This window comes from Acomys russatus, chromosome 1 (assembly GCF_903995435.1).
Source record: "Acomys russatus chromosome 1, mAcoRus1.1, whole genome shotgun sequence".
NCBI classification, from domain to species: Eukaryota; Metazoa; Chordata; class Mammalia; order Rodentia; family Muridae; genus Acomys; species Acomys russatus.
The window spans coordinates 52,165,394-52,189,339 of record NC_067137.1 but is presented as its reverse complement, the minus strand read 5'-3'; the positions used below and the strand labels follow the sequence as shown (position 1 = coordinate 52,189,339).

The 23,946-nt window shown below is 38.5% G+C and overlaps 1 protein-coding gene across 1 annotated transcript; it reads left to right on the top strand.

Annotated features, from left to right (window-relative positions):
- Positions 1 to 5,326: 5,326 nt before the first annotated feature.
- Positions 5,327 to 20,993, top strand: LOC127211943 (ninjurin-1-like). Its single transcript, XM_051172324.1, has 2 exons — positions 5,327 to 5,410; positions 20,610 to 20,993. Exons 1-2 carry the CDS (start codon positions 5,327 to 5,329, stop codon positions 20,991 to 20,993), a joined length of 468 nt encoding a protein of 155 aa, XP_051028281.1.
- The last annotated feature ends 2,953 nt before the right edge of the window (positions 20,994 to 23,946 follow it).

The following is a 23,946-nucleotide window of genomic DNA, read 5'->3' as shown; positions in this document are numbered from 1 at the left end:
GAGGGATTTTTATAAAAATAATAAGAAAACAAAAGATATATATATATATAGAATAAGACAGGGGAACAAAAACCGGATTCACCCTGATATATTATTTTGGAGACAGTGAAATGAGACAATGAATGAGCCAAGTAACAGAAACAGCCTCTAAATGATGAAAAGATTACAGATTCTTCTCTGTGGCTTCCAGAAGTGGAAATCCTTTCATTTCAGCCTGAAAGTCCATTTTGAAAGTCTGAACTCCAGAACTGTCACTAATATAGATAAAAGAGTTGAATTTTTTCTGTAGAACTATGGTAAAATAAAAACAAGATTTCAAATCAAACATTTATGTGTACAGTAAGCTAGACCAAAACAGTTTTTTGTCTTGACACAATAATTCAGGGGAAAAAAAACCAAATATAACAAACAAACAAACAAAAACAAAATCAAAATATTTCAGGGGCTAGACAACAGGAAGTGCTGAGTATTATAGAGTTGTAAAGAAAACTCAGGACTAGGACACTGATGTAGCTACAGAACCAGCTCAGAGCTGCTCTCTCAGTTTCTCTTTCTGAATGTATAGTCTTGACTGGAGGCTCACTAATTTGACACCCATGGTAGAAAAGTTCCCTCTGGTTACCACACAGGAATATGAAGAAATTTGCACTCAGATTCCTCCATTTGACAACGTAGTGCATGGCCCGATATATGCCACTCCTTTGCCGAGGTTGCCTATTAAGCTTCCTACTCCTCTGTAGGCTCTTATTTCCTTCATGTCCCTATCAAGGCAGAGTGTCTCAGTTTTTAAGTAGAACAGAATTTAACCCCTCTTCTTCCCCCTCTGCAATGTCTTAGATGAAGGCTGGTCTTGCTCTTTATGGCTCTGTGTCCCCTCTTCCCTCTTTCTCTCTTTCTCTCTCCCTCCCTCTCTCTCTCTCTCTCTCTTTCTCTCTCTTTTTCTTCCCACCCCATCTCCTTTTCCTTATCTCCTTTCCCCCTACCTCTTTATTTCCTCTCCTATCTCTTAATCTTATCTCCTTATAGTATCAGCATAATTTTCTTCAGTATCAGAGATTTCAAAATGAAAGATTATGTTTGTAATAAATATTCATGCTATTAAAATTGTCTGTATATCTCCTCTTTTATCAATGCTTTTCACATTATTGGCACAGCTTTATCAGCATTAAGTATATTGTGATCCTTAATCTTGCTTGTCAACTTAACTGGGGCTTGAATTATCTAACCGACAAGGTGCTGGAAACATGTGAGAACTTTCCTAGATAATTGAGATGAGAAGATCCAGGGACGTGTGAACAGCACCTTTATGTGGAAGCCCAGATAAAAGGTTATCAGAGGAAGAAACCAGCTCAAATGTTTGGTTGCTTTTCCTTCGTGTCCTGCTGGCAATCTCATCTAATCTGCTGGCATCTTGCAGCTGCCTCTGCCGCTGCTGCTGCCATTCACACCGACCTCTGCCAGCTTCAGTCATCTTGCAGAAATCTTCCAGGCTGTCAGTGCCAGACCGACACTACTGAGTCATCCAGCCTCTTAGACTGAGAAAGTACTAGATTCTCAGGCTCCCGAGCAAGAAGGCAGTCATTGCTGGCCTACCTACACACTTTCATGTTAAGCTAATCTAATAACTTCCTTTAATGTATATTTATTGTGGTTTTGCTCACCTAGAGAGCCCCAATCCATACAATGTATTACAAGGCAATGCAACTTAATCTTAGAGCTAGCAACATAAATGAAATCTTTGTTCTTATTTTGGTCTCTTCCACTGTGATCTACATTACAACAAAATCATTCACAGTGAGAGGACACATGAGATGCTTACATTCTCTTACCCCACCCATCGACTCGATCTTATTGTATCAGACTCACCATACACAGAAAATAGCTCTTTGAAAATCATCACTGGCTCCAGTGGTCCAGCCCTCCTGTACACAACTGGACTCTTTTCACTTGATCTAGCAATAGCCATTGGTAGAAGTGTTTCTTCTAAAATCATTTTCTAAGTATATTATTTTCTGGTATCAGAAAACAATTATTTACCTATGATCTTAACCACTGAGCTGCCACTGAGCCTCTTTACCTACTCATTCTAGACCTCCTTGTCTGTAAACATTGTAATGTCACAGACATCTTCATTTTTTCCCTGATTTTTATTACTATGAATGATATCAGACAGATTTGGAGCTTTAAATAATATTGCTATGTTGATGACCACCACAATATTTGTCTAGGTAGACAGTTCTACCTAATTCCACACACATGTTAACTTGTCTAATTGAGGTTAGACATGTCTGTTTGAGGTTTTGTTCTGTATGAATTCAGAAAACCCCATGATATCCTCCCAGATGCTGCAAGGGTCACTTTTTGTAGCACTGGAAAAGTCATTATGAATTAGTATTTTTTTATACTCGTGGGGTCTATATTTACTTTCTATACTGCAGCATATTGTATATATAGTCCTATTCATCTACTTTGCTATAGGAGACAGAAATGCCTCAAAAATTAGTGACTTTACCACCACCTTCTACCTTCATATCTTTTAAAGTGTTGAACCAATTAGGAATGTGACTCAATAGAGAGGAATGCTTCTTCTATGGACTGATCATGATTGGAGGTTCTCATGGACAAACATGTATTCTACTATGCTGCGTGGAATCCTGGTTTTGCTTGGCCTTCTGCACAGATATCCATCCAAAATGATAGCACAGAACACCATCTCAGACCCCAGACCCACTAGCAGGCGATGCACCATCAAAACCCTTGCAAAAGGTTTTTTATTTGTCAGGTTTCACAATGGTGGGAGATCAATGTTCACACTAAACCTCCCAAATGGGCCACATGTGGATTGCCATTCACAGGGTTCTGTGTCACTTCTTGGATGCCTAACGGATGTATATTATATATATTTTTTTTTCTTTTCTCTTCTGCTGCTTTATTTTAAGTACCAGGACTGTTTTACATGGATGACAACAACCTGTCTTTCTCAATAGCATGTAAGCTCATGAAGAAAGGAACTTTGTTCTCCTCCAGGCCTTTTCCATCTATAAAACAGTGTCAGACGCATTAAGTGAATACTAAATATATATTATACAAAAGACACCTTTGGTAGTAATCAGGTGTAAGTAAAAATGCTTAAGCCAAGGCTTACAAATAATAGGCCTTATAAAAATAAACAAGTAAAAAAGTGGAAAACTATTTTCCCCTCTAACGTGCTAAATAATGAAGCACGCAATTCTATATATGACTAGGTGCTTGTTATGACAACTGGGAAGGTTACTCTCTGCATGTGTAATGTGTATCGTTTTTGTCAACTGCTAAAGACTAATCAACACTGGCTCACAGGCAGTGACTAAAATTGCTAGAAAGGAAAAGAGCCTGTCAATTATGCAGTTATGTTCCACTTCGGAATTGCCACGTAGTTGCAAACAGACATTTGGCAAAAGTGTCGAGAGAGAAACAAGACATCCTTGCAGGCACACAGTATTTTTCTCTTCTGTAGCACTATAGGGTCTGACTGAAATTTGTTTGTGTTCTGAGATAAATTCTCCTCTCAAAAAGGCAACCATGCTATTAATTAAACAAAGGAAGAGGCAACTGAGGTGGGATCCTGCGAAGCCAAACTTGTAAAATGAGCATGCGCACTCTAGAAAGGTTCCCCAGCGGTTACCTAAACTGTCCCCGTTTTCGTGCGTCTGAGGAAGTGTGCCTTGGCAAAGAAATGAAGTATTTTAATTCTTAACTCTCAAGTCTGACATGGGTCCAAAAACTTTGTAGCTAAAGTTATCTGCATTTGCTGCACAGCCAACTCCATTAATACTGTTATGTGGGAAGATGGCAGGTTACCATGGAAAATAGGAATTAAAAAAGAATTAATACAAACCTTATAAAATTGTCAAGCATATGGTCATTTCTGATCTCTATGGCACAGACGACTCAGTGAAGTTATTTCCTTTAGTCACCTGACTGCCCACAACATTATATTACTAATAGCCAAATTTGCAAAAATAAATATTGTGAAAATATTATATTCTGAAGCCGTTGACCAGTGTGAGAGATCACGGAGGTAGTGTTTTTATTACTGTACTCTTCTACTATAGAGCTTACATTAAATGTCATCATGTCTAAGACAGTTTCAGTTATGTTTTGAAGCTCATCTTTTACAACTTCCATCTTATTCATAATATATAAAATATGATTCCTTGCTCTAAAATAAAAGTATATTTTCTGGGTAATTTACTTTAAAATTGTTTTTGTCATATAAATAAATATTCATTGAAAAATCATTATAATAACAAATGTGTGTTGTATTGCTAATTTTGATAAGAGAATTAAAACCACAGTTTTTGAGACAATTGCTTCAAGAAGGAAGATCTATTCTGGGAATAAAAAAAGATTCTGACTTTCTCTGAAAAGATGAATATAATTCAAGTGTATTCAATTGACAGAGAGAAGATTGGTGCTCTGTAGTTGACTATGGAGAAAAAGCCCCAAATCACATCACATTAGCTTAAATGATCTTTAAACAGCTCAATTCCAAATTTAATTTTTAAACTTAATCATAAAGAAAAAATGAGATTTGAAAGGACTGATAGTACTACCTTGTGTTCCTAAATGTTTCAAATGTTATCATTGCTTATAATAATACACACACACACACACACACACACACACACACACTCACACACTCATGCACACACTCACACACGCACATAACCTCTGTTTTCATTGCTGCTGTGTTTTGAATTATAAAAGGACTTGAATTTGCCAATAGAGGGCCATCATCAAACTGGAATAGATGGTAGCTATCATTTTTGAAACTTGTAATGAGGTAAAAGGACACATGATTCCTCATCTGTTTTTATGGATATTGCTGTGTAATTGCCATGTGATTATGGCATGCAACAGCTTCAGAAAATTATCTTTCAAGAAAACAGCTGGTTCTCTTTTACAAAAGGAGATATAATCTTGTCAATTAAAAAAAATTCCAAAGGAAATATTCCAAAAGTATATGCTGATAATACATTAGCAAAAAAAAAAAAAAGTATCATGGCTTTCCAGTAGATAAATGAGAGTTGTTGATAGAATAAAGAAAAAAGACTTATAAGCATAAGTGGATTGTGAGGGGCCTTGGTTTATGTTATACTGTAACAGATTTCTTGGAAGGGTTTATCAAACATTTTTTCCATTTTTTTTTTTTATTTATTTCTGTGATGATGTAACTCTGTGGGCATATGTTCTCCATATACGAGATACACTCTTGCAAAAAGACACATGAAGACCCAGTTTTTGAGAAATTTGAAAACTGGTGCTCAGAAAAAAATATCACAGAATGATTTCCATTGGGGTTGATTTTGGTAATAGCTTGAACGAGAACATTGCCCTTAGGCTCCTGCATTGGAACACTTGGGCCCAGGTAATGGAGGAACCTTTAGGATGTAGAGCCTTGCTAGAAGGAAGGTTTTGAAAGTTTATAGCCTTGCCTCATTTCCAGTTTGCTATCTTCTTCCTGTGTGTGATTGCTACATGATTGCCCCAGCTTCTTGCTTCATCCCCATGCCTCAATTCCTCCCTGTTCCAGCTTTATAGACTCTCTCTCTCTGGAACCATCAGCTCCCCGCCCGCACCCATCCCAGAAAAAAAAGCCTTTTTCCTTAAGTTTCATTTGGTCATAGCATTTTACCAATAACAACAAAAACAATAACTACTATAGGTGCTTAACATTTATTTCTCTATAATTTTACCAAGGTACTGATGTTTCTGTGAATTACTCCAAACCTAGAAGAAGTCATTGTCCACCCCACTCCCCCTCCCTTACACACACACACAAAAAAAACATGACAGTGAAAGGACTAGCAGGAGGGGAAGACAACAAGAAGGGGTAATTGGATTTTGGGGGGGATTATTTTTATTTTATTTAATTAATTTATTCTGATTACATCTCAATTGTTATTCCCTCACTTTTATCCTCCTGTTCCTCCCTCCTTCCCTCCCTCACCATATGGTCACAGCCTATCAAGTCTCATCTTGGTAGCCTGCTTAAGAAGGGGTAATTGCTGATTGAAATACATGCCTAAATATAAAATTGCCATAATTAACCCATTGGTACACATAATTAATATATCCGATTGAAAACATGTACAGAAAAAACATGAACAAGTATGGAGTTCAAGAGGTCTTACCTTGATGCAAAAATATAAATAAATGCAAACATAAAACTTACCACAAGAGAGCAGAAACTAGAGGTTAACAGACATATGAAGAATAGCCAAGCCTGTATAATAACAGAATCCAGCAGCCATGACTCATGGCTCTCTATGGAATATGCCCCTTCCTGCCTCTTTCCCTCTGCTTTGTGAAAACTGGTCCTCTCATAAGCCCAGATCTACAATTCCATTAACGCATTTTTCTTTAAAAGTGTACCTGCTCCAAAGCTCCTGGTTCCAGCTTGACTATACCTCTGTCCTTAAACTAAAGTGTGGTCTGAAGTCCTGGCAAAACTATAGGCTACGCATTAATAAACTTTTAAAATTCAAAATTCTTTCTTTCTTTCTTTCTTTCTTTCTTTCTTTCTTTCTTTCTTTCTTTCGTTCTTTCTTTCTTTCTCTTTTCTCTTTCTTTCTTTCTTTCTTTCTTTCTTTCTTTTCTTCTTTCTTTCTTTTTTCTTTCTTTCTTTTCTTTCTTTTCTTTCTTTCTTCTTTTTTCTTTTTTTCTTCTTTCTTCTTTCTTTCTTTTCTTTTCTTTTCTTTTCTTTCTTTCTTTCTTTCTTTTCTTTCTCTTTCTTTCTTTCTTTCTTTCTTTCTTTCTTTCTTTCTTTCTTTCTTTCTTTCTTTCTTTCTTTCTTATAGCAAAATGAAAGGCAGGGTGGCCATGGGCTAGTGTCAGTATTTCATGGCCGAGTGCAAATGCAATGAAGTTGTTGTACCTAGTGGGTTGTACAATTAGGTGCCCATTCTATAGATGTTTGGAACAAAACAAAGGATCTTAGACTAAGCATGCATGTGCATGCTCACATACAGAAGGGCACGTGCGTGCACGCGTGTGCGCGCGCGCACACACACGCACAGGCACACACACACAGGCACACACACACGCACGCACACACACATGCACACACACGCACGCACACACGCGAGCACACACACACGCACAGGCACACACACGCACGCACACACACACGCACGCACACGCACGCACACACGCGCGTACACACACACACGCACACACACACACAATTCCTACCATAAAGCTTTTAATGCTTCAAAGCTTCATCTCTCAGATTTACCACTTTAACTCATTTAGCAAAAACAGCCTAGGAATGGCGGAAATCTAAACTGTCTTTTTTTTTTTTTAAACCTAAACATTATCTAAGCATCTATAGTCATCTGCACTTTTGTAATATGAAAGAACCTTAAGAAGAGGTTCTGATTATCTCAGAACAGTATTGTCATGAAGGCTCCCAAACAAAGGAGAAGTGAAAGCAGGACAGAATGAGAAAATGGAGAGGTGGAAGGCTTCCTGCAGACTCCACTGTCCTTCTGAAAAGCAGACTTTCCATTTTAGACGAAGTCTAAAGTCAACCAGCATACCACACTCCAAATTTCAGTGACACTGGTGGGGAAATGGCAGCTTCTTTGGGTTCCATAGAATTCCTCATCTCAGTCGAGCCAACCACCCACACTTATTCCTGGCTGTTGGGGACCCCTCTTTCCAAGTCCGAAGGAGGGCAACCCTGCAGTGCTCTTAGGACCTTTCTCTAGAGTCCGTGATGAACACCATATGTATTTTAAAAAGATAATTACATGTTGTGGTAGCATTACAAATCTTAGAGTAGCTTAGGTGTAACTGTAGTTATTTAAAAATAAAATTCATGAGACCAAGGCAGAAACCCCACCCTTTACTGTATTCTAATCCTCTGCTTAATTATTGTGAAGCAGTAAGTTCTGTGTAGACAGTAAGTATGGAAAAGAAGACCTGGTATAGGTTTTACTCAGAGAATTGTGGGCAGTGAAGCATCAAGTTTTTGAAGTCCATGATCTCTTGATGCTTTTACAATATTTTAATTAACTATTGACACTAACTAAAACATATTATTTCAAAAATTGGCCCTTAGGCCATTAAAATTAAACAGATAAGTACAACATATGAAATGAAGAGAACACACATGTGCACATGCACATAGAATGCATATGTATAGATTATGTAAATAGATTATACAAAAATTAAATGAAAATTATATTCTGAGTTTGCATTATCCATATTGCACAGACTAAGCCATTCAGTTACCGGCAACACCCTGGGATTCTCTGGTCCATGGCCACCAGTGCCCTGAAAACATATTGGTTCTGTTTGTTCCCATCTTTTAATTAATAAAATAGAATTTCTGAGGTTGAGCTATAGACTTCTGGGTTTGAACAAAGCTACCATGATTTTCACAAGTCACTTCTCTTAGTAAACAGTGACACTTTGGACACTTTGACACTTTGGCAAGCACACACAATCTTGTTTCTAGTCCTGTTTTTTAAATAAGCCACACACTAACCCATTTGTTTCAGGTTACTAGGCTTTTCTTTTCAGGCAGATTAGGCCTTTATCATGACTGACTGAGCCTTTTGCTTATTTGTTTACTTTGAAGACATTTTATTTTAAGCACCTGCCTACGTGTGTAGGTATGAGCAAATGTATGTAGATGCCCAAAGATGACAGTGTTGTCAGATTCCATAAGCTGGAGTCACAAGCAGCCTGGTGTGGGTGCTAGGAACTGAACTCCAGTCCTCTGAAAGAGCAATGTGGATTCTTACCTCTTGAGCTGTGTCTCCAGGCCCCTGACCGCACCTCTGAAAACCTGCTTTATAATAAAATCACTTCATAAACTTATTTAAATTCTCTATTAAATTCAAATCTTATAAATAATTAACTATTATCTAGTATCTAGAAATTTGAAAACCTTTGCACCCAATGGCTAAAAGAAAGTATATCACACATTAAAGGGCAGTTATAAAATCCAAATATTCAAATCTCCATCTTGAATTTACCCCAGTTTAGCAAAAGACAGCCGCTGATAACTCACAGCAGACATTTTTTTTTAAAATACTAGATACCAGGTTTAGAACAGCTAAGTAATTCATAATGCAAATTTGTTAATATGGACACTTGGATAATCCTTTGTATTTCTGTAAATATGATTTTATTGTCAAAGGCAAATTAAATTTTATCAAAAAGTGATTCTCCCTAAACAAAGACCATATCTGAAAACTCATTTTTAAAAGATACTGCTATACTTTGTTTTTTTTAAATTTTTTTATTAATTTATTCTTGTTACATCTCAATGTTTATCCCATCCCTTGTATCCTCCCATTCTTCCCACCTTTCCATTTTCCCTTTATTCCCCTCCCCTATGACTGTTCCTGAGGGGGATTACCTCCCCCTGTATATGCTCATTGGGTATCAAGTCTCTTCTTGGTAACCTCCTGTCCTTCCTCTGAGTGCCACCAGGTCTCCCTCTCCAGGGGACATGGTCAAATGTGAGGCACCAGAGTATGTGAGAAAGTCATATCCCACTCTCCACTCAACTGTGGAGAATGTTCTGAACCTGAATTTATCACTGGCAAAATTGTAGCAGTCATTATTCTTATTTAAGTTACTCCTATCTAAGGTGGAAAAATGGTACAGCAATATTGTTTACATACTCTTAATTTTCAACAAAACAGTAGTTGCTCTTTCTTCAGAGTTGCAGAAATGCTGTTGCAATGCTGGCAAGATCACTTTCCTTTTGAAAAGTAATTGGGGACAAAGATGTCTTAGTGAGTAAAGGTGCATGCAGCCAGGCCTCAAACCTGAGTTCAGTCTGAGGACCCACACAGTTGAAGACCAGAACCTACTCCTACACATAAATTCTGCTAATACTTGAGTAATTTAAGTCACAAAATATGAAAATTCATTCTAACAAATGGAGTACAGTCAACTGTAGTACAACATCAATAAAAAATGTCATATTAAATTATAATAAGCTATAATGTTTTCAGAAAATGTACTGGAAAGAAGTGCTCAAATTACAAGACTTAAGCAACATACTGTAGGCAAAATAGTATGTTATATATGATGACTCGTATTATACTGGAAAGAATTTGTGAGATTTCTGAGAAACAGGTAGGCATTGCAATAACCTTGCATATCCTTTCTGAGAATGCAAGTTAACTGAAATATTAAGTGAATAAATATTTAATTCTTGTCTAGAGGACAAGATAAATCAACCAGAATGCTAGGCTCATGAAAATGTACATTTAGAAAGATGCACAGTAGTGGTTAATACCACATGAGAGACTATAGGCAAATGCTTTAATTGAACAACAAAAATTTAAATTGCATCAAAGTTCACAGTCTAGAATGTCTAAACCAAAGTCAACTTTTATTGATATTTAGGGCAGTGAAACCACTTTTGTGGATCGATCTTGTGGGGTGGATGATGACTGTGAGAGACACATCTATAATGTGCTATATACAAAGCGTCATAAGTGGTGCCAGCAAGATACTCCAATGACGTTCAACATACTTTTCAGCGAATAGTTAGAGGTTAAAATATGACTTCCAATAGCTGCTGCCTTATTTAAGTATGTATTTAACATCAAAACAGAATTTGCAGTCCTAACACTGAAGTTACTCTATTACAAAGGTTCCTTTTGAGGCAGAATCTTGAAAGTAAAATTTACCTACACCTTCGGTCTCTAGAAGACTGAGTTCTTTATCTTGAGTATTTATGCAGGAAATACTCAACGAATCATTCTTAGGTTATAATTAAAGGTTAGTTAATTAAAAGTTAAAAGTTTTAATTAAAAGTTTAAAGTTATAATTAAAAGTTAAGTGACAAGAATAGCAAAAGCAAACTTTATTGCATATGTATGTGTATATGTATATATGTATAAATGGGGATGATATTAGTATATCCAATGGAACTAAAAAATAAATATTTCAAAATTTCCAAAATGCTTCTATCAATTTTTCATCACCTTTGAAAATATTATTAACAATATCACTAAGCTAAAATATTAGCTTTAGAGTGGAGGAATGTAAGTCATACCTAGATTGCTTTTAATGTGTTTTACCCAAATGTTTAAGGTTATGGGATGTCTTAGTTAGGGTTTCATTGATGTGAAGAGACACCATGACCATGGCAAGTCTTATAAAGAAAAACATTTAATTGGGGCTGGCTTACAGTTTAGAGGTTTAGTCCATTATGGTGGCAGGGAGCATGGCAGCATGGAGGCAGACATGGTGCTACAGAAGGAGCTGAGAGTTCTACAGGTTGATCTGCAGGCAGTAGAAGGAGACTGAGTGTCATACTAGATGTAGCTTACGCATACCTCTGATTTTAAAACAATCATGTTTATAATAACAACTTTTAAAGACAGAGGATTTTAAGGCTCAAGGCTTAACATGGCCTAGTAGCATCTATTACAATTCTAAATCATGGTTAGTTCCATACCTTCAGAGATGCGTATCTCCATGAGGTCCCTTTTCTTGACTCAGGTGCTTTGTGAGGTGGCACATTTGCTTCCCTCAAGCACATTCCTTGAAGTATTTTCTGAGGAGAAAAAAACAAGTGCTAACTCCATAAATAACTAAGACAAGGTAAATCCATGTCATGTGATAAAGAATAAAATATGTTCTTCTTCTGGGTACCAGAAAGTTGTGTTGATCATACAAAGAAACTATTATTCCCCTCCTTTTTTCCATGAAGCCCACCAACATGTGTGGTTCAACATACAATTTTACCTCAAAAGACCCTTAAAAGGGATCTACATAGCCATGGAGATTTTCTTTTATCCCAACCTTTACTTGTGGTTTCCTTACATGTAATTATTTCATATTCTTAGGTTTAACTTAGAAATAACATTGACAAAAAATTCTCCTTAGAATCCCACTGTTGATGGGGTTGCAAACTCTTACAGATGCTATGTAAATCAGTATTATCTGGTCATACCACTATAGGACATATACTCAAAGGACTTGTTATTCTACTACAGAGATTGTTGGCCAGTTATGTTCATTGTTGCATTATTCACAAGACTCAGAAAATGGAAGGAGCCTAGATGTCCACCAAAAAAAAAAAAAAAAAAAAGAACAATAATGAAAACGAAGTTCATATACACAATGGGATTCTATTCAAATGTAAAGAAAAATGAAAGAGTGAAATTTGAAGGAAAATGGATAGAAGTAGAAAACGTACTGAGTGAGACAAACATGTTATGTTCTGTCTTTCATGTGGATCACAATGCTGACATTTTAGATTTGAGTAGATAACCTGGAGTAACTACAGAGGTCAGGAAACCTGAAAGGGATCATGAAGACAAAAGAACTTTTGTGAAGAAGTCAGAAGGACACACATGCTTTGGAGGGAGAGGGAGAACAACGCTGTGGTTCTGAACTGTGGAGGGAATAGGAGTAATACAGAGGGAAAAAAACAGAGGAGAGATTTATAACCTTAGGAATGTTGAAAAAACAGTGAGAAATATTTTTAAGCTTACATAAAATACATTGTGTGCGTGCGTGCGTGCGTGCATGTGTGTGTGTGTGTGTGTGTGTGTGTGTGTGTGTGCAGATAGTTTAGTGTTAACCCACATGCAAGGATGATGCTTACCCCAACAGTCATGACTACACTAACAAAATCCCTAGTGTCAGCCTAAGGACAATCCCTTTGAGTTGTTGGATAGGGTGTCCAAGAGTCTCTCAAAATAATGTCAGCTAGTGCTACTATCCTTGGCTGCCTCCCAGAAGTTGAAAGTTAAGCTTTATTGCTGAAGACATTACATACTTTAGACACAGGACTTGGAGGAGTCACACTGGAGCTGACGTGGAAGCCTACTCTGAGTACTGGCTCACTAGATTCCACAGGTGCTAAGGGAGGAAAGCAATTAATAAACATACCTGGATGCAAAGGCTGAAACCCCCTACATTTCCAGCCTGGCAAGATATCCCTTGTGATGCAATTGTTTTACTTATATCTTCGCGGCAACAGATCTTTCTAATCTGACTCAAGGGCCTCTCAATAGGGGGGAAAAAAAACATTCATGGCTTTTAAACCTAGCCAAAGAACCTGTGGCTGGAGAATCATAGGCTCTATAAGATAACCTATCATTTTCATTTTCCTAAATCAATATCACTTCGAACTGTATGCTAAATACTTATTCTTATATCTACAGATAAATATAGCTGTCATCCCTCATCAAAGATGCTTCCTTTTACAACAGATGTCAGCCACTGTACAGATACACAACTTGTCAAATGGCAGAGAATAAAGCATTGGGTGGTGCTCAGCCTGAATTTGCATGTCTACAACACAACTCCTAGGCATAAGACTCAGTGAACAATGTGAAGGAAGAGGTGGGAATGTTGTAGGAACCGGAGGACTGAGAGACCCGCTGCAAGATAGGGTCTTCTAGATATGGTAGGGAAGATGCCTCCATCGGACTTCAACAATGTGACTGCCTACCAAAAGTTTACACCATCTCCAAACCAATTGACTTGTCAGTGGGTACACAGGAAACTTCACGAGGCTCTACCCCTAGATAAAGAGCTACAGGCAACAAATGGGTGCTAAGTGAAGGAGAATCAGCTTTTTCAAGGGACGAGGCCATGAAAACCAGTTTCTAGATGATGCTATCCTGACCATCATCCCCCAATACTTGTATGTATGGGAAAGACTAATTGAATTCAGTAAGGTTTATCTTTGTAACAATATGTACAGAGAACAAGATATGGATTGAAGGTGATTGAGTAGCATAGGAAGAGTTAGAATGGGGAGAGATGTTTATGGTTGTGAGCCTAGCCTTTAACGGCTGAGCCAGGGGTCCCGCTCAAACTAAGGCACCAGCCAAGGACAATACAGGCGGTAAACTTTAAACCACTACCCAGATCTAGCCAATGGACAGAACATTCTCCACAGTTGAGTGAGTGGGTGGGATATGACTTTCACACGTACTCTGGTGCCTCACATTTGACCATGTCCCCTAGAGGGGGAAACCTGGTGGCACTCAGAGGAAGGATAGCAGGTTACCAAGAAGAGACTTGATGCCCTATTAGCATATACAGGGGGAGGAAATCCCCCTCAGGAACAGTCATAGGGGAGGGGAATAAGGGGAAAATGGGAGGGAGGGAAGAATGGGAGGATACAAGGGATGGGGTAACCATTGAGATGTAACAAGAATAAATTAATTAAAAAAAAACAAAGAATGGGGGGAGATGAGTGAAAATGCTATAAACCCATTGTACTTAGTGTGAAATTGTCAATATAGCTGATGTTAGAGTTGTTGAGCCTTGCATGTGGAAATCATTGGCTATGTTACCTGACCCAGATAGCACATGTGAATTCTGACCCCTCCCCCAGCAAAGAAAAACAATAATGAATCAAAAGGTGTGTTTTTCCTTCCATCTTTACTTCATGGCTATTTCTGTCACTTGAAATTGGATCTACTATGTGGTTTCTCCTGGTTAAAAGCACAAAAATTCACTAAGTCTCAGTCACATGTTTTACATGGAATTAACCACATTGAAATGAGTTTATGAAAGACAGAGGTTACTGGCCTCCTTGTTGCATGTGGAGGAGATGACACATACATGGAGAGATATGGCCCCTTTCCATCTACTGACCTTCTTCACGTTCCCCTTCCAGTACCCCAGGCTTAATCAGTGCTGCATAATGTCACCAATGTGTCTTTTCATTCAAATGGAGGAATCATGTGACCCACTAAAAGCTCTTCTGTGGTAATTGATTTATCATGCTTATCATTTAATTCAATGCACAGAGTTGAAATTTTGGTTTTATAGCTAAGTGCACTCAAGAGGATTCCCCTGTTAATGTAGGTCTGTGGCAACTGCTTAGAATTATGAACTTTTAAGATCAACAAAATAGAAGTGTAATCATTATATAGTGTGAGTCTTCTGATGAAAATGTATTATTGAAAGATCATGTATTATGTTAACTTTATTATATCTTATAGATATCTACCAATGAAATAAAACCAGAAACAAATACAAAACAATGTAGTTATTATGTAAGAAAAGACATTTTGGGCTTTGGGAGAATTTGAGGATCAAATACTAAAATGGCAGTCAGTGCTGACAACATATAGCACTCTCAATGTATTCTAGAAAACAGAAAGTCCCATTTGAATTTTATACATCCATAATACTGGTTTAATGTAATCCATCAAATTCAATATATAACCAAAATGTTGTCAGTTTTACATAATATTTTTCTGGGCAGAATTGATATTGTGGACATTGGAAGACATTTCTCATGCTTTTAAAAGTTCAACTTACTCTCTCTTATCCTTTCACAAAGGACTAGAAAAATGCAACTCTGAGTCTGTTGAAACAAGTTCAAAACTGGGAGGTAGTGGTGCATACCTTTAATTCCAGCACTCAGGGAAGTAGAGGAAGATGGATCTTTGTGAGTTCAAGGCCAGCCTGGTCTACAGAGTGAGTTCCAGGACAGCCAGGCCTACACAGAGAAACTGTCTTGAAAAGAACTGAAAACTAAATTAAAACAAAGAAAAAAACAAAGTTCAAGTTGTATATAATTTAACTTATATAATATAATTTAACAAACACCTAGTATACAATAGCCAGCTATGATCTCCTTTTAAAAAACTGGGAGTGTTACATAAATGAAATACCATTCATGTTTTATGGATACTATCTATTTTTAAAATTATACTATCAGTACAGTTTGTGAATCTAAACATCTATTTGAGATATGTACATGCTGAATAAGAACACAGTGCCCTTTGACCTAACTGCCCAGTCTTTCACACTGCACCCATATGCCTTTAAGGAAAAACTCCCATTGTTTCCATGATGTTCTAATTGCTCTAGTGTATGGCCCCATGTCATAGAGGAGTTGTAGCTACTGATATTCATAATTTGGAAGAGATATAATCAGCTAGTCCTTTTCAAATAGTACTGGCTAGAAGTAATATGCCATGGGGATCTAAATGGTTGTTTTCATGTCTTGCATGTTGTTTGATAAATCATAAAATGTCAACACCAAAATTAATTTATTTTGTAAATGTTGACATAAAATGTACTTTAGACTCTAATAACTTGCATTTGCATAAGTGGAAAAATTGCCAGAATCTTATTTTATTTTATTAGGGATTATTTTGACAAATGAATTTATTACATTCAACATTGAAAACTATTAAATCTTTATTTGAAATTAAGGCCTAATTTACATATTTACAGTACAAAGCTTAACAATGAAGATGTGCTCTTAGAAATGCTTTGGTTCTTTTTCTATTGTATAAACACCATGTATTTTAACAAATTAAAATGGCTGTGGCTATGAGTTATATAGAAAGTACTCACGTCTCACCACTTCTCAAAGTTCATGTTTTGAAGGCTCACCCTAGCTGATTGCACTATTGACTATTGGTTCATGAGAGTGAGAAGTAATCAGTAGTTTATTCTATTCATAAGTTAATGCATTAATAGAAAGTGGGACCTAGTCATAGAAAACAAGTGGCTAAGTGTGTGCCTTTAAAAGACATATCTTACAACTATGTCATGATAAAAACCCATTACTTTATGTGTTAACTTTAATTCAAAAACAAGGAAAAATAGTGTATCTTGCCATATCTTCTCTCCAGAGCCCTCCCAACCCTCTTTTCTGATTTCTTGTTTATATGAGTTTGACCACTCCACTGCACTCCACATTTTCCACTAAGTATTCAGCCTCACACCACAGCAATATGGAACCAACTGTGGAATTAACCTCTGACCCATGATCCAAGTAAATCTTTCCTCCTTAAGGGACTTTTTCCATATTCATTGAAACAACAAGAACTGACTAACATAGACAAACATAAAAAGTAACTAATAGATGTCTGGTGTTACTAGGCAACACAGTCTGAAGGACCACGGTGATTGTGTGACATGGCACAACTGTGTGTATTTAGAGTACTGACTAGAAGACTCAAGTATGATGAAGACATGGTTATGGAATGTTATTTTCCTTCTCACCATTTCCTCGAGGAAAACAACACAGAGAACCATGGGACAAAATATAAGCTAGCAACTGAAATGTGTTCCTAATCCTAATTACACAGTAACTTGGTAGACAGGTAAAATGGTTAAGGACTGTAGGAAAATATGGAAGAAAAACAGAAGACAACATTACATTAAAGAAGAATTCTAAATCTAATGAAATGATATAAATACATTACTCCTTCCTTCAAAGGTGAAACCAACATTAATCAGTGCTGATTAAAAAAAAAGTGATAATTACTTACAAGAAAAGCACCATCATGGAAAGAAATTTCTACAATTATTTATTCAAAACAGAATGGCAACGCTATGAGAACTTATGACTGTATTAGGTGGTTAGAGTTTGATAGGAGAAATAGCCATTTAAAAGGCAATTAATTATAACTAAAATATGAATTAAAGAAGAAACTAGAGGGCCTTGTAAAATTAGATGACAAGAGGACAGAACCTTTGGGAGTCAGATAAAATTTCCCTTAAGAAGTGACCTTACAGAGACATGTAACAGCAAGTCTAGTCTATCCTAGTGAAGAAATGGGAAAAGTGCATTGGGTGGAGTATATGCAGAAAGCATTCATAAAAGAGAGAGCAACATGAAGTATTTGTTATGGCAAACCATAAAAAGCTAGAAAATGTGGTATGAGGTTGGGGAGCGTGGCAAATACCTAATAATCAGAATACTACAGACAATGATTGATGGATAAATCAATGATTATAATATTTCTGAAATTTGTGGACAAATGGATTGAACTAGAAATTATCATAATGAGTGAGTTCACTCAGAAGCAAAAAGAGTTAAATGATATATACTCACTTATATCGAGACACTAGTCCAAGCGGTACATCCCCATGAACAACTTTACCTAACAGGAAAGTGGGTCAGAGGAAAGGACATCCTATTGAGACTTTATGTGAGAGAAGCCTGGGAGAATGAGGAAATAGAAGGACCCAGAGGGTCCTGGAAAACTACAAGAGGAACTGTATGACAGGCAGATCTGGGCCCTGGGGTCCTCCTCAAACTATGGCACCAGCCAAGGAAAATATAGGCAGTAAACTTCGAACCCCTACCCAGACTAGCTGACGGACAGGACATTCTCCACCGTTAAGTGGAGAAGGAGATCTGACTTTCACACAAACTCTGGTGTCCCATATTTGACTATGTCCCCTGGATAGGGAGGCCTGGTGGCACTCAGAAGAAGGACAACAGGGCACCAAGAAGAGACTTGATACCCTATGAGCATATACAGGGGAAAGAGGTCCCCTCAGTCACAGACATAGGGGAGGGGAGTAGGGGGGAAGCGGGAGGGAGGGAGGAATGGGAGGTTACAACGGATTGGCTAACAATTGAGATGTAGTATGAATAAATTAATAAAAAAGAATGTTTACCTAAAAAAAAAGAAAATGTATATAATCAAACATTAAAACAGCAGAAAGACTGTAAAAAAAAGAACAATTGTGTAAATATTCCTATTTAGCTGCATTTTTCTCTTTTTATTGAAAGTAGATTCTTCTCTCTCATACAATACATGTAGACCACTGTTTCCCCTCCATCCACTTTTCCTCTTCCCCAGAACAATTCTTATATTTCTTCTTCAGAAAAGAGCAGACCTCTGAAAGACTACAGCCAAACCTCACAAAACAAGATACAAGAACACAAAACAAAAGCTCTCATATCCAGACTGGAGAAGGCAACCTAATAGAAAGAAAACAGTCTCAAGTTCATGCATAAGTGTCAGATATACACTGACTCCCACTGTTAGGAGTCAAGCAAAAACTCTGAGCTAACAGGCATAACATACAGAGGGCCAGGTGCAGAACCATGCAGGCCCTTTGTTTACCACTTCAGTCTCCATGAGCCCATATAAGTCCTGTTTAGTGGATTCAGTGGACCATATTCTTCCAGTATCCTTCATCCACTCTGACTCCTACAGTCTTTATTCTCCCTCTTCCCAGGGAATGGTTTTACCAAGCTCAAAGTAAGAGGACCCAATAGAGAGCCCCAGTTTAGAAACTGCATAATGTCTGGCTAGAGTTCTGTGTACCTGCTCACTTCTGCCCCCCCAAGCAAGTCTCTCTGATGACCATTGGATAAGGTGCCTATATGTAAGTGTAGCAGAATACCATTAGAAGTCATTTCACTGAATTGTTGTTGGCCAGTCATGTTTGGTTCTATCTTAATCTTCTGGGCTATCTTGCTTCTGGTTCTTGGCCATCCAAGAGCTGTCTAGGAGGTGGGCCACAGGTTAAACCAGTAGTTGACCTCTCTGACAAATTCTGTACCATCATTGCCCCAGTATCTCTTACAAGCAGTACAAATTGTTGATTGACAGTTGAAGCCTGGATTGGTGTCCAGATTTCTCTTTCCATAGCTTGCAGAGAACCTTCTCACACCAAAGAACTACAGTGTAGGAGTGAAGGCTCCATGCATGCACCAGCTTCCTCTCTACTTTCAATGAGCTATGTGGACGTTGTCCTTTTCCATAGAGTGATCGTCTGTCCTAGCATCAGCCTTGGTTGTGTAGGGATCTCCATGTCCATACCCCTCCACCATCTTACCTACCCATGACAAAAACTCAAGGAATCCAACCCAACCCAACCACTGGCTGTCTTGTCTAGCTACAACAGATGTCCAGTCCAGACTGCTTTTCACCCTTCACTAGAACGGCCACCTTCATAGGTTCCAGGAAATTTCCACAGCACTATCCTGTCCCAATGCTTCCCAATTCCAGCTGTTTCTGCTTGCACTTTCTCCCTCCACCCCCATCCTCAGTGCACCTGATTCCCATCCACTCCTGTCACGAACTGCCCCCAGTCCGCCTGCAAAATATATTTTATTTCTCCTTCCCAGGGATGTCAATGTTTTCCCCTAAAGCCCTTATTTTTACTTAACTTCTCAGTGTCTGTGGATTGTAGCTTTGTTATCATTTACCTAAGTGCCAATATTGACTTAGGAGTGAATTTATGCTTTATTTGTCTTTATGCATCTGACTTACCTCACTCAAGGTGGTTTATTTTTTCTAATTGCACCCATTTCCCTACAACTTTCATGAAGCCATTTTATTTAACAGTTAAGTAGTACTTCATTGTGTAAATGCACCACGTTTTCTTTATCCATTCTTTGGTTGAGGGACTTTCTAGGTTGTTTCTAGCTTCTATCTATTATGAATAAAGCCAAAATGAACATAATTGAACAAGTGTTCTTGTGGAAGGATGGAAAATCCTTCGGATATATGCCCAAGAGTGGTATAGCCATGTCTTGTGGTAGATAGAGTTCCAATTTTCAGAGGAGCCACCATATTGATTTCCATAGGGCCTATACTCCCTTATGGAAATTTGCACTCCCACCAACAATGGAGGAGTGTTCCCCTTGTTCCACACCCTTGCCAGCACAAACTGACACTTGTATTATTTGCTTAGCCATTCTGTCAGGTGTAAGGAAAATATCAAAGTAGTTTTGATGTGCATTTCCCCGGTGGGCAATGATGTTGAACAATTTTTTCAGTGTTTCTCAGAAATTTGAGATTTCTCCTTTGAGAATTCTGTTTAGAAGGCTGTGTGCTAGGTGGCCAGGGTAGGCACCTCACTGGGGTTGGAGGAACTGGTCCCTCAATGTAAACCATTATGCCAACAAGAAAAGGGCCACAGAGAGCAAGCTAGCCATCACATTGCTTATGACCAACACAACTCATCTGAAGGCCATGGTGGAGCAAGGTCATTACTTCACCTTCTTTGTGTCCCTGGTGGTCCTTGTTTTCTTCTCTCTTGTGCTGAAGATTGGAGTGGGCATGCTGCTTATCTTCCTGGTCAAGTATGACCATAACAACCTGGCCAAGGATGCCAAGCTGGACTTCCTTAACAAGCAGGTCACGGGACTGGTATTCATCATCATGGTGGTCAACATTTTCATTATGGACTTTGAAGTCCAGAAGCCTGTAATGGACAGGGCACCCCAGCAGTAGGACATCCAGAATCCTTAAAGGTACCTGACCAACAGCCCAGCTGTCCACACCTCTAAAAGCCCTGCGCCTTAGAGGCATCCATCTCCCATATGCAGCACTCCCCTCAACCACCAGAGCCCAAAGATGATCACCACTGTAACAGGGTCAGGGATGGACTTCTATTCAACTGTGACTGCTGGATGGGTGGCCAACCAAGGCATGTGGGAAACTGGATGTAAGACCATGAAGATCAGAACTGGACAGCCCCACAGAAACCCATGATCAGAGAATGATCATGATCCATCCAAAGACATGCAGCAAGTTCATGGTTGGGCTTGACGAGGGGCCAGCACTGGCCTCTGTCTCAGGACATTCCAGAAGGACCAGAATATTTCCCTCCCTTTGCTGATGCACTGGTGCACCTGCTTCCCATGGAGACTTCTTCCTCTGCTGTTTCCTATCCCAGGAACCTTGGACAGCCATCAGTGCCTGGGCTTGGCAGCCACCAAGAGGCAGCCATGCCCACTGGGGGCTGCAGGTCATGCTAGTGCATCCTACCAGTGACTTGGGAAGAGCCCCATCTCCCTACTTGGGCTCTGGCAGCATTTTTCTAATCAGGAATGACAATAAAGCTTATGTGCTGAGAGAGAGAGAGAGAGAGAGAGAGAGAGAGCGAGAGGAGAGATGAGAGAGAGCGGAGGATGAGAGGGGAGAGCGAGAGAGAGAGAGAGAGAGAGAGAGAGAGAGAGAGAGAGAGAGAGAGAGAGAGAATTCTTTTTAGATATGTACCCCATTTTTAATGGGATTATTTGATTTGGTGACAATTATTTTCTTGAGTTACTTACATATATTTGGATATTAGACCTCTATCAAATGTAGAGTTGGTAAAAATCTTTTTTCATTCTGTAGGGAGCCTCTTTGTCCTGTAGGACACCTCTTTGATGGTGTTCTTTGCCTTACAAAAGCTTTTCAGTTTCATGAGGTACCATTCATTAATTGTTGATCTAAGGGCACACACTATGGGTATGGGTGCTATTTCCTGAGAAGGAAGCTGTAGTGTGTCACAGTGTGTCCCAAAGCATGCTTATTTGTCCATACATCTTTGCAAATGTTCATTGCAATGAATTATTGGTCTAGTTTGAGGCCTCTGGCTTCTTCTGCACTATCAATATTGGATTCCCATTGAGACTTCTGTTGCATATCCTGTCATTGCCCTGTGTCATTGAGATCCTGCAGCTTTGGAGCTGTAGGACCAACCTCTTTAACACTCTCTGGCAGTTCATCAATAGATGGGGTACGTGTTGAGGTGGGCCTGGATCTGGGCCTTAGTGGTAGCTGAGTTGATCAGTCCATCCACTTTGCTACCTCCACACCACCAGAATGAAGTCTCTAGAACTGCCCTGGCTAGGTTACCCAATGCAACAGCTAGCAAAGGGCAGGGCCAGGTCTTCTTCTCTCATTCCCTTGGGGCCAGCTCACCCACACCTATGCTACCAAGGCCAGCTCTACTATGGTGCCCAGATGAGGAGATCACCCCTCACCATGTGGGCCAGGCAAGATAACAAGCCATGAAGTCATGAGAGCAAGAGTCACTCATTCCAGTGGATGATCTTTTTGATGTGTTGTTGGATTTGATTTATAAGTATTTTGTTGAGTATTTTTATATCTATGTTCATAGTGGAAATTGGTCAATAATTTTCCTTCTTTGTTGAGTAGTTTTGTGGTTTGTATATCAGGGTAATGGTAGCTTCATAAAATGAATTTGGAAATGTTTCTTTGGTTTCTGTTCTGTAGGATAATTTGAGGAATACTGACAGTAACTCTTCTTTGAAAGACTGGTAGAATTCTGTGTTAAAACCAACTGGACCTGGGATTTTATTCAGTTGTGAGTCTTCTATTTCACTAATGGTCATAGGTATATTTAAACTGTTTATTCGATATTAATTTAACCTTGGGAAGTAGTAGCTATCAAGAAAATTATTCATTTATTTAGATTTTCTATTTTGTTGAAGTACAGGTTTTTAAAGTATGTCCTTATAACTATCAGAATTTCCTCAGTGTCTGATCTTATGTCCCTCTTATCTATTTTATTTTGCTAATTTGGATATATTCTCTCTACCTTTTTGTTAGTTTAGATAAGAGTTTGTCTATATTGTTGATTTTCTCTAAGAACCAACTCCTTATTTCATTGATTATTTGTATTGTTCTCTTTGTTTCTATTTTATGGATTTCAGCCCTCAGTTTCATTATTTCTTGTCATCTACTCCTCTAGGGTGTGCTTCCTTTTCTATTGTTCTGGAGCTTTCAGTAGTGCTGGTAATTTGCTAGTATTAGGTCTCTCCTCATTTTAAATGTAAACACTTGGTGCTATAAACTTTCCTTTTGGCACTACTTTTATTGTGCTCCATAATTATGGAGCACATTCATTGAATTATACAATTATACATTTCCTCCAATTGTTTGTTTGTGCCATCCTGAATTTCCTTAAAATATTTATTCATTTTCTCTGTAAGGACTTCCACCATCTTCATATAGCTGGTTTCAAGGTCGTTTTCTTGTGTTCCAGCTATGTGGAGATGTTCAGGTCTTGCTGTGGTAGAATAGATGGACTCTGATTGATACATATTGCATTCTTATGCTGGCATCCAGGAATCTGGATTTGGGGTGGTCATAGTTTTAGGTCCTGATTTCTAGGTTTGTCTTTGTTGGGTGGGAATTTTTCTGGATTTTCAGAGAGTTGCCTGTTTTACTTGCCTGCTTGGCTGCTATGCAAGAGGAATTCTTACTAGTTTTGGAGACTGGGTGAAAAGGGAAGCAGGGTGGGGGCATGGTCTGCTGTAACATAAGGGGTGATGCTGAGCATTAGGTCTGAGGGACAGAGAGAGTAGAGAAGGACTTGGGGCAGCCTATGGTCCAGTATGGCCTTGGTTGAGTATAGCGTTTCTGCGAAGTTCAATGCTGAGACACAGCAACA

Coding starts and splice junctions, on each gene's coding strand:
- LOC127211943 (XM_051172324.1), top strand. CDS start 5,327: ATGATTTCCATTGGGGTTGATTTTGGTAATAGCTTGAACGAGAACATT. Junction 5,411..20,609: donor ATTGGAACACTTGGGCCCAG/GTAATGGAGGAA, acceptor TGGCCAGGGTAG/GCACCTCACTGGGGTTGGAG.